Source organism: Castor canadensis, chromosome 11 (assembly GCF_047511655.1).
Source record: "Castor canadensis chromosome 11, mCasCan1.hap1v2, whole genome shotgun sequence".
In the NCBI taxonomy this organism is placed as follows: domain Eukaryota; kingdom Metazoa; phylum Chordata; class Mammalia; order Rodentia; family Castoridae; genus Castor; species Castor canadensis.
Window position 1 is genome coordinate 86870415 of NC_133396.1, and position 12325 is coordinate 86882739.

At 34.6% G+C, this 12325-nt stretch overlaps 1 protein-coding gene across 4 annotated transcripts in view; it reads left to right on the forward strand.

Moving 5' to 3' along the window:
- Nucleotides 1-12325, forward strand: part of Cop1 (COP1 E3 ubiquitin ligase) — a 197551-nt gene that overhangs the window by 12355 nt on the left and 172871 nt on the right. For all 4 annotated transcript variants that reach the window (XM_074047399.1, XM_074047400.1, XM_020163713.2 and 1 more), the window contains exon 2: nt 4057-4116. In XM_074047399.1, the coding sequence (XP_073903500.1) occupies nt 4057-4116 (60 nt within the window). The remainder of the gene's footprint in view (nt 1-4056; nt 4117-12325) is intronic.

Sequence of the window (12325 nt, forward strand, 5' to 3'; positions counted from 1 at the left end):
TCATTCCTTTGAACTAATTGCTTGTATGTAGGGGCGAGGTACAGAAGAGATTGTGGGATATGGAAAATTAGTCATGTTCAGCAACATTTCCAAAGATGTAGGTCAGTTGACTAGGTGTAAAAGTAGGTTAAGATCCTTGTATCATTGACTTAGTTCTAGGATGGATTATTTTAATAAATGATGCATCAGTAATGTAGTGGCAGTATATTGTAGGAAAATTTGGATATCAGTGACTTAGTGAAAAGTTCAGAAAAGTTAGGTATTGAAAAATGGGAATTTGTAGGGAAACTCTGGTTTTATTTTGTTGTATGTATTCACAAGACTTAAATAAGACAGAACTGGTCTAAAGAGCTTCATGGAGATGCATAAATAAAATTCTTTTTTGGCTGGGAGTATATATAGCTCAGTAGTACAACAGGTACGTATAGTTCAGTAGTAGAGGGGGTACTTAGCTTTGGATTCAGTTCCTAGCACAAAAAAAAAAAAAAAGGAAGCAAATTAAAAATTCTTTTTTCCCTCAGCAGCCCTTTTAAAAAAGATATGTTTTTATTTTTTGCTGACACATAGTAATTTTAGTGTAACCTTTCGATGCATGTATGCAATGTGTAGTATTACTTCAGGACAATTTGGTATAGTTATCACCTCAAGCATTCATTATTTCTTCGTGATGGGAATATTCAAAATATTCCCTACTAGCTGTTTTGAAATATTTGTTGTCAATCATAGTTTTCCTTCTGTGATACAGAACATTAGAAGTTATTCCTTCTATCCACCTGCACCACTGTAACCATTAACCATCTTCTTTCCAGTTTCCTTCTTCCCTCTTTTACACCCTTCCCAGGCACTGGTAACAATTATTCTGTTCTCTGATTTTTTGAGATTAACTTTTTAGCATCTACATACAATGAGAACATGTGATATTTGTCTTTTTGTGCCTGACATATTGTACTGAATATCGTCCAGTTCCATTAATTTTGCTGAAAATAACAAAACTGCTACTCTTTTTATGACTGTATTTCCATTATGTGTCAATACCACATTTTCTTACAAAATGCTTTTTTTTTTTTTTTTTAAAGTACGGGGTTTGAGCTCAGTATGCATCTCCAGCCTTTTTCCTTTAGGTTATTTTTCAGGTAGGGTCTAGATTTTTGCCCTGGTCTGGCCTCAGTCATGGTCCTCCTAGCTATGACCTACCACCACACCTAGCTTGTTTTGTTGAGATGGAGTTTTGCTAACTTTTTGCCTAGGTTGACTTTAAACAATGATCCTCCTGATCTCTGCCTGCTGAGTAGCTGATATTACAGCATGAGCCATTGTTCTTGGCCCCTTAAAATAAACTTTCTTAACTGATAAGAAATAATTCATTTAATTAGAGTTATTTCTTTTTAGTGAGAGTAGGATTGGAACTCAGGGAGGCTTCACACTTGTGAAACAGGCACTCTGCCACGTGAGCCACACCTCTGAGTTATTTCTTTTTAAATGGTATATAATGACACATATTACTGGGGGTAGATCTTATTGAATAAGGGATTCAGTTTCCCTTATTTTATTGATCTCTATTCCCCTAACCTTTTTTCTTAGTTTTCTGTATTCTTGTTATGTATTTGTATGTCTTTGACTGTATGTTTCCCTGTGAAATATATACTCTTTGTATGTGCCTTAGATTTCATTCATTTCCATTTCTATTTTCACTCGACAAAATGCCAAGCTATGTTGTTAAACGTACCTTTGGCTCATTCCTTCTAACTGTTCATGTGGTCTGCCTGAACAGGTTTTGCTTCTCCATTCTGCATATGAGATTATGAAGTTTTCTCTTCCTTTTCATGATTTACTCACATAGCATAACCTTCCAGGTACATCCATATCCTGGCAATGAATAGTATTCAAGTAACATGGACTAGAAGTCCAGCTCAAGTACAAGCATAGCAAATACCTGAACTAGTAACTAGGCCAAATACACAGATGCCTGAAATTTTATACAAACCATAAAACTTTATACAGATTCCTAAAACTTATCCTGAGCCCTCCCCTGCCAAAACATTTTCCATCCTTGAAGTCTAATCAAACAAGAGTTGTATGTATATAAGGTATGTACCTTGATGTTTTGGTACATGTGTATGTATCACAATCAAGCTAATTAACATGCATCTCCTCACATACTTTTTTTCCTTTTTCTTTTTGTGGTAAGAACATTTAATTGGGATGTAGTTTGGGCAGAAATTTTTATTAAAAAAAGAACATTTAAGATCTACTCTCTTGAAGAACTTCAAATGTAATATAGTATTATTAAGTAGTTATTAACTACATGCTGTACAGTAGATCTCTAAAGTATAGTATAACTAACTGAAACTTGGCACCTTTGGCCAATATTTCCAATTTCCTAGTTATTTTAACCTCTAGCAACCATAGTTCTGTTCTCTGCTTCTGTAGAGTTCAACATATCAGGTAGAGAAATATGGTTCATCACTGTGTTTAAGGGATGTCACACCTTTGTTCTGAATCCTCCAGTGACTTCTGTTTTGCCTACCGTAAAAGCCAAAGATCTCAATACTACTAGGAGTAGTATTTAAGGTGGCTTCTATTACCTCTCTAGCATCCTCTTCTCCTACTTGCTTATTTTGCTGGCCTTCTTGCTGATCTTTGAACATGTCAGGTATATATCCTCCCTCAGGACATTTTCATTTGTTCTTCTCCCTGCTGAATTACTATTCTCTTAGACTTTCACGTAGATCCTTACCTCCTTGCCTTGAAATATTTACTCAGATGTCAGCTTCTCATTGAAGCTTCCTTAATTACTCTGAACAAATTAGTTGTCTTTCCTAAGGGTCCCATTGAGGCATTGTATCCTCATATATTTTTTCTCACTATATTGTAATCATCTACAACATTTGACTCTGCTATTAGACTTAACACCCACATTGTAGGATAGTGTTTTGGTTCAGGAGTGAGTGAATTTATTTCAGTTTTAAGAGTCACTGTATCATCAGTAAAGATGGAGTTTGTATGCCAGTACGAGAAGAGTTGATACTGATGTAAGAGGGTGAGGACTTACTTTTCTCAAGCAATGGGAAGTCCAGAGGTAGAATGATATAGCTACTCAAGGATGTCATTAAGGAACCAGTATCTTATCTTGCTGGCTGATTATTTTTTTGTCTTTATGGTCACAAGATGTTGTTGTATCTCTAGACATTTTATTAGAGTTTGAAGAAGGAAGAGAAAGGAAATGTCTTTTTAAAAGGCATTGTATTTTTTTATCTATAGGAAGGAAATCTGTCCTTTCAGGTAGTGATATGGCCAATCCTAACAAGGAAGCCTGGAATTTTGAATTTTTTGGATCCTCTAAAAGAAAACAGGGAAGAGAATTAGAATTGAAATTTAACTGAGAATACAGTATAGGATAGTGGTTAAAAACATAGACTTGAATTTGAGTTTTGACTTTGTTACTTCCTAGCTATGTGACTTTTACAACTCTATGCCTTGGTTTCCTTGTCTGTAAAACAGATCTAGTAATAGGTACTGTATTACCTGTTATGTAAGCATAATAGAAATAACATCACACAAAGAATTAGTTTTCATTGGAACTGGACAGAAAAGAGACAAACCCCTACCCGAGATAGAACCCAGGGTCTTGTGCAAGCTAGTTATGTGTTTTACCCTTGAAAGCTGCATCTCTAGTTCTCAAAAGAGAGCATTTAGATTAGCAAATCTTTTGAGTACAGGGATGATGAGGTAAGAAACTTTCTTAAGTGGTCTGATGACCACATTGCATTATAAAAATATGGGTTGAATTCAAATACTTGAACCATTGAAATTCATTCATTGAATCTCTTTTGAAATCCATGGCCACTTGGGTGACTTTGAACAGATTGATTTTATCAGCAATCTTGAAAAATTCAGCTCAGTGGAAATTTTATCTATTACTGATGGAAGGTTTGATGAATTAATTCTTAACTACATATTGAATTTGATTTCGTTGATATTGTTACTAGCCTTTTTCTACTTGTAATCAGTCTACTGAAAAAAATTATCAATTATTTTTTTCTATTTTCTTTTTAGCCCCATCTGCTTTGATATGATTGAGGAAGCATACATGACAAAATGTGGCCACAGCTTTTGGTAAGATGATTTTGTTTGGTGAAATAGTCTTGACTTTTTTAAACTTAAATATAAATGTAACCAATGAAAAATTAAACTAATTTTATACTGTTTTTTTGATATACCTTTACAGGTTTGACAGTTGATGATATGGCTGGTACATAATTTCTGTGAAACACACAGATTTAGTATAGGCTGTTAAAATAGATTTTAAAGCTTTTGCATTTATTAACTAATAACAGGAACTTTGCTGTTTAAGAAAATAATGGGTACTGACCAATCAAGATCAAACATGAAACATCAGTTACTTTGAGGATAGGTGAAGGCCTAGTAGAGAGGTCTAAGAAGGATGTTGGTAAAGCACATAGATGATTAAAAAGTTCTGTGTTCTCTTCTTTAAACACTTTTACTCATGTTTCTTTAGATTAAATCATCTTACATGATGTGATCATTATTTAAAAATTTTAATTGTAGTAAAATATACATCTTAGAACTTGCAGCCTTTACTGTTTTGATGTGTGTAGTTCAGTAGTGTAAAATATGTTCATTTGTTGTACAGACTATCTCCAGAACTTTTTCATCGGATGAAACTAAAACTATATGCCAGTTAAAAAGAACTCTGGCCTTTCCCATCTCTGCAGCCCCTGATAACCACTATTTGACTTTTTGTTTGTATAGGTTTGTCATCTAGATAGCTCATATTAGTATACTAACATAAGGTTGTCTCTTTGTGACTGATTTCACTTAGCATAATGTCCTTTATGTTCAACTGTGTTGTGGAGTGTGTCAGAATTTCCTTTTAAAGGCTAAATAATATTCCATTGCATATATACATCACATTTTGTTAACCCATTCAGCCTTCGGTAGACAGTAGGTTTTTTCCACCTCTTGGCTCTCAAAAATAATGCTGCTTTGAGCATGTGTATAAAAATATTTCTTCTGGACCTTGCTTTCAGTTCCTGGGATGTATACTAAAAAGTGGAATTGCTGGATCATATGGAAATTTTGCTCTTAATTTTTTTCAGGAACCATCATACTGTTTTACACAGTGATTATACTATTTTATATTTTCAACAACAGTACACAATTTCGCCACATCCTTGCCAACACTTGATTTTGTTTTCTTTTTTTTCCCACAGTAGCCATCCCAATGGATATGTAATCTATAGTTTTAATTCCTTTTTTTTTGGCCCTCTTTTACTTTTGCCAATTTATTACAAAGGCTATCTTAGAGGATCCAGTGATGAACCAGATACAGAAATACATAGGGTAAGGTAGATGGGAAAGGGCATGGATCTCTTGTACAGTCTCTAGACATGTCACCCTCCCAGCATGTCCATGTTCAGCAACATGCAGCACTCTGTGTTCTGTGTTCTTGGATTTATGTAGACGCTTCACTAAGCTGCCACAGTTGATTAAATCATTGCCCACTGGTGATAAACTCAATCTTCATCTCCTCTTCCCCTCGCCCTCCCTGGGGATGGAGGGTGAGTTGAAAGTTACAACCAACTCTCTACCTATGTGGTTGGTACCCCTGGCAACCAGTGATCCTGGAGCTACCTAGAAACTCCTAGGCATCAGTTGTCATATTTTACTCGTTTACTTTGTGACTGAACGTGACACATTCTACTTGTAACCAGTCATCTTCATGAATTGTTTACCTATTCTTTTGGCATATTAGTTTAGCCTTACTATTTCTGTTGCATTCTAATAGCCCTTACACTCTAGATTCACATTGAAATTGGTCCCATAATTTTATGCTGAAATTGGATATAGTATACAGTAAATATGATGGCCTTTATTCATGAAGAACATTGGGTATTAACACAAGTCTGTAAGTCCTTTTGTTTCACCTCCAGCATAGTATTTCAGTGCTAGGCATATCTAATCTCTTCGTCATTTAAAAATTTTTAGAGTAAAAATAGCTTACTTAGCCAGCACTAATTATGTTCTTTATTAAAATAAAAGCAGTATATATTTTTGGCTTGAAATAGCAACTTTTATTGTACTGTTATATAAATAGCTTCCTTCCTCTAGTCTTTCTTTTTCCTAGCCTCAAAGTTATCACTTAAAGAATGATTGAATATTTCTTTAGAATCTTTCTGTTTTTTTTTTTTAAGGGGCTATTTTGCTTTCTTGAATGAATTGTTTTAGTCTGTCTTGACACTGACTATGATTCATGAATCACTCTGCTCCTAATTACTAATGAAATTCTAGTCATATGGATCTCACTTTTAACCTGATACATGTATGGTCTTGGTCTTTTCAGGCTAATTGTTTAGCAACACTGTTGTTCTGAAATTTGGGTGATCCAGAGTAGAGTTTTTTTCAATCTTGGGACTATCGCTATATTAGAGCAAATAATTCTTTGTTATGACGTAGTGTCATTTGTTTAACATTGTTGCTGACTTCTACCTAGTACTATCTTCCCCACTCACTGTTATGATAACCAAAATTGTCTCCAGACAGTTCCAGGTATCTCTTGGGGAACAAATTGTCTTCTTGAGAACTGTTATCTAGTACTAGCTTTTGAAGTTGGTAAACCAGAATACGACTTACAGTTCTAAAATTTACCTAACCTTTGTCAAGTTTCTCAACCTCTTGTTCCTTTTCCTTTTCTTCTTCCTCTCCCTCCCTTCCTTCCTTCCTTCCTTCTTTGTCCACTTCTTGCTCCTTCCCTTATTTTCCTTTTCCTTCACTTTCTCTCCTTTCATAGATTCAGAGTTGTTCCAAGTGCTAATTTATTGTAAAGTGGGATTTTTTTTTTAGCTTATCCCCTTTTAACTTACTGTGATATTTACAAATGTTCATTGTGATATTTACAAATGACTGGATCAGTTCAAACTCCATCGTGAAAGGTAATAAGCTATTGATTGACCTTATAACTGGATAGGCCTGGTCTTTTCAATGAGTCTTGTAATCTTCACAGTGTCCTTAAGTCATTGTTGGAAAGTCCCATTGATTTTCTAAATAGCTTTTTTCACCCCGAAATCAAAACAGTTTAGGCTTATGTCCTTGTCACAATGTAAATTATTTTGTTATGCACTGATATGAATATATTTTAAGATACCTTCCTAAGAGCAGGTTCTGGTAGGATAAGTACCATGAAGTTGGCAGGAACTAATAAAATGGAAGCTGGCAGGCCCAGTGTGAAACTTGCTAGACAGAAACAATTTACAATTTTGTTTAAAGCAGAAGTTCACAATTATTTATCCTAACATGTGAGGCCTCTGGACCTTCAGTCATAAATAGTAAACTGTTGGGTCATCTGTTTTCCAACTTGAATCCTGACTGGTAAATCAGAGAGAAACAGTATATCCCTTCAAATCTCCATTGGATTGTTAGAGTTACTTCAAATTGGACCACATAGATTGTTTATCTTTCATCCACATTTAAGTGGTAAGTAGTAGTAGCAGGTTAGAGACAGAATAGCAGGTACTTTTTTCACTTGAATTACTCATTCTTCCTTGAGAACTCTTTTATCATGTGATGCTAGTATGAGCGGTAGGCTGACTGAAACTCACTGATTTCATAAAACCTTGCTTCTATATAATAGTGAGATAAATTGTTTTTCCGCCTTTGTCCCTCTGCTGTCTCCAGCTTGTCCCCTGTGCCTCACTTCTCAGACTTCACATTTATCAAATCCCGATTTACTGTTTTGTTTTGTTACATGTTAATCACAGTTCCAGTATATAGGTCATCAGTCTGGTTGTCAGGTTGTTTTTTGTGACTCTAGGCTAATTCATCATCTTGTATCATGTTAGCCTTTTAGAAAAGTTTTTATTTTTGAATTAATATACATTAATAATTCAAGGGGATTGCATTGTGATAATTTCATACATGTGTACGTGTACTTGGAACAAGTTCACCTTCTCTGTTATTTTACCATTCCTCTATCTTTTCTCTCCTCCCTACCCTTTTCATACAGCGTTGTGTGGGTTTCATTATGCTGTCTTAATATGTTTGTGTATAGCGTGTATTACTGAGCGGTCCGCTTCACCCCTCGGTATCCTTTCCTTTCTGCCTCATTCTCCCAACTGATCACCCACTGGAGAGTCCCTCTTTTACACTCATGTCCGGTTATTATTATTGTCACCATTTTAGGTCTAGGTTCTACAAATGAAGGACAGCATGTCATCTTTGGTTTTTTGAGCTTGGCTTGATCGCCAGTTCCATCTATTTTCCTGCATATAATATAATTTCATTTTTCTTATAGCTGAGTAATATTCTACGGCAATGTAGTTTAGCTAATGTGAATTGAGTTGTAATAAACATGGATATGCATGTTTCTCTCTTATATATTGATTTATACTCCTTTGGGTATTACACTCAAGAGTGGTATGATGGATTCGTAAGGTAAGTCTGTTTTTAGTTTTGTGAGGAACCCCCATGCTGATTTCCATAATGGTTGTAATAGTTTGTCTTCCCACCAACAGCAGATGAGGGTTCCTTTTCCCACTGCATCATCACCAGCATTTTTTGCTTGTTTTTCTTGATGATTGCCAATCTGATTGGGATGAGATTGAATCTTAGTGTAGTTTTTTGATGTGCATTTCCTTTATGGCTAAGGATGCTGAACATTTCTTCATGTATTTATTAGCCATTGTATTTCTTCTGAGAGAGAACTGTCCAGTTTGTTTGTTCACTTACTAATTGGGTTATTTGTTCTTTTTTTGTAATATTTTTATCTCTTTGTATTTTTTGTATATTAATCCTTTTATCCATTCATAGTTGGCAAAGATTTTCTCATTCTTTGGGTTGTCTCTTGATTCTGGTAATTGTTTCTCTTGACATGCAGAAACTTTTTAATTTGATGCAGTCCCATTTGTCCATTCTTACTCTTATTTCTGGAGCATTTGGAGTCCTATTCAGAAACTAATTGCCTGTGCCTATAATATCCAGTTTTCCCTATATTCTCCTGTAGTAATTTCAGAGTTTCAGTTCTTACCTTAAGATCTATGATCCATTTTGAGTTGATTTTTGTATAGTGTGAGAGATAGAGGTCTAGTTTCAATCTTCATGTAGATAATCAGTTTCCCCAGAACTGTTTATAGAAGAGGCTTTTTTTTTCTGTTGTCAAATATCATATGACTGTAGTTGTATAGTTTTATTTGAGTCTTCTGTATGTTCATTGGTCTTTGTGTCTGTGTTTGTGCCTGTATCATGCTATTTTTGTTGCTATGACTGTGTAGTATAATTTAAAATCTGGTATTGTGATATCTCCAGCATTATTCTTTTTTGCTTAGGATTACCTTTGTTATTTAGAGTCTTTAATTCTTTCATAAGAATTTTAGGATTGATTTTTCTGTTTCTGTGAAGAATGACATTGGGATTTGTTAATCTTTTTGTGTGTAGTTATATTTAATGATTAGTATTGATTTGTCCTTTTTTTTTAGAATTTTCTAGTAACTCAGTTTTTTTTTTTATCTATGCATCCTGTGAACAGACAGGAAAAGATACGTATTTACAGTTTTTTTTTTTTTTTTTTGGTTAGGCTGAGTTTTGAAATTTATTAAGTTCCACTTCTTTGACAGATATTATACTAGACTTTATAGAGGCAAACAAAACAAATCTGTGTTTTTACTGAGAAGTGGAAGAGGGTTGACAGTCACATACAGAGATGAGTACAAGATAGGATAGTTATTGTTATCACTTAATACTTGTTTAGTGGTATGTAATTTGATCAAATTTAATTTTATAATATGGATGGGTGTTGTCAAATTCAATGCAGAAAAGTCTCTCAAACTTTTTTGCTGAGGACAATTCTTTTTTGGCTCTCTCCCAAACGTATTTTTTTCTTCTGAAAGGGATAGTGTGATAGTAAGCCTATTGATATGGGATATGGTTAGGACACAACAAAAAGGAAAGGAGGATGCTTTCTATTAGTTTCTGGAATAGTTTCTTTTATGTTGAAAAGCTCTCTGACTTAAGAATTTTTCTTTTGAATTTTTTTGTGGTGCTGAAGGTTGAACCCAGGACCTTACGAAAGCTAGGCAACCAGTGAATTATATCATCAGCCTTGAACTTTTTTTTATAGGCACCATTTGCAGACACCTAACAAGTCCTCCTCCTGCTTGTCTGTTTTCTTTTCTTGCTTGAACTCTGGGCTTCATGTTTGCTAGGCAGGCTCTGTACCACTTGATCCATACCTCCATCCTTACCTGTCATGTTTAACAACCTTCTCAGATTCTTTCCTTCATGACTCTTTTTATGTGAATTCACTGATTTTTTTTTTAAAGGGGTAAATTTTATCATGTGGGAGTATTTCCTGGTAAAGATAACTCATTTCTTTTTTTTCCAAGCAAATTATAAATTTCTCCATTTTGGGATTCTTAGTCTGTTCTATTTGTATAACTACATTATGCCAGTTCCTTTGCTGGTGTTCCCAGTAGGAAATTTGTGGTCAGATAGGAAGGATACCTTGTGATATATGGTAATGTATAGTTGTTCCCTATAACCTGTTGTTATAGATATAAGAGGTGATGAAATTGGACACTTGCAAGTCATTTGTTTAGTAGGTATTTGAATGTCTGTTATGTACCAGATACATGCTTCAATCTTTAGGCCCCTGTGCTATGCCAAAGATCAGTTTTCTTTGATTCTTCGTACCTTTCTCCTTTTTTACTTACCTTAAAAGTAAAGAGATGAGAAAAGAGTTGCTAACTAGAACAGTAAAACCTGATGAATTTAGGATATTTTTGTTTGTTGATAAGGTGGATGTAAAAATTATAATAATTTGAATACGGAAGAGAACATACTTTATTTTTAAGAACAGTCTTTATAAATACCCTTGTAATTTCTTAGAAATTATTTTTTTAATTGTCGTATGTAGTGCATATTTACTGTAGAGACTTAAAGATATCTAAAAAGAAGACAGTTCTTACCCCCAGACAGAAAAACTGGGAACATTGTGGTGAATGTCCTTATCAATTTATTTAAAATGTACATATATACAAATTCTTTTAATATGTTAAATGTATTATACGTTTGTATTCACTGTGTGGTAGATTGTCAATTTTGTTCAGCTTTACAGTGATAAGAGTGATATTTTTTCTCATGTAAGCTTGATATCTTTCTGTGATAGGAATAACACACTTAAGAGTTTTTATTATAAGGTAAAACACGGTTGTTAAATGCTCAATGTATTAGAAATATATGAAAGGAAAAATTTCCTATAATCATATTTCTCCAGCAATAACTATTAATAGGTTAATTTTTACATCATGTGTATTATAATATGATTTTTATTGGCAATATAACATTGCATTGGATTGATGTTTACAGATATATGTAGTCAATTTTCTGATGTTTAATTTGCTTCTATTTTAGCTTGCTATGTTAACAAACTGAATTGAACCACCTTGTGCATATCTATTATAATTCCTAGTTTTTTTTTCTTTTTTTTTTTTGGTGGTATGGGTTTTGAACTCAGAGCCTTGTGCTTCCTAGGCAGACGCTCTTACCAATTGAGCCATGCCCCTAATCCTTATATAATTTCCTTAGGATACATTCCCTAGAAGTAAAAGTCACCATGTTGAGCTAGGCTCCGGTGGCCAACACCTTGTAATCCTAGCTACTTGGGGAGGCTGAGATAGGGATGGTCCCTGTTCCAGGCCAGCCCAAGCGAAAAGTTCATGAGACCCCCATCTCAACTAATAGTTGGGTATGGTGACATGTGCCTTTCTCTTTAAGATAGATGGGAGGCTGAGATTGGGAGGATAGCAGTTCAAGGCCAGCATTGCCAGAAAATTTGGGAGATGACATCTCAGCAGAAAGAAGCTAGGTGTAGTGGTGTATGCCGATTATTCCAGCTCTGATGGGAAGTCTAAAATAGGATTGTAGTCCAGTTTGACCTGGGCAAAAATTGAGACCATATATTCAAATTGAAAATAAAATAAAACCACAGCCAAAAGGGCTGGAGGTGTGGTTGCAAGCGTGAAGCCTTGAGTTCAAACCCAGTACTGCATAAAAAAAAAAGGAAAAGAAAAGAAAAACCACCATGTTAAAGAGGATGCAGAATCTTAAGGTTTTCCCCCACATCTTGCCTTCTAGAAAGGTTGTGCAGGTTACATTTCCTGCAGTACTACATAAAATTGTTCATATCTATGTATTTTCTGTAACTACAGCAGTATTTTCTTTGTTTTTCCGTTTTGATTAGTAAAACTAGTTTGTAATTTTGAATTACTTTTTGTTACTACTAAAGGTGACAGTTTTCTCATGCTGTGGCCTA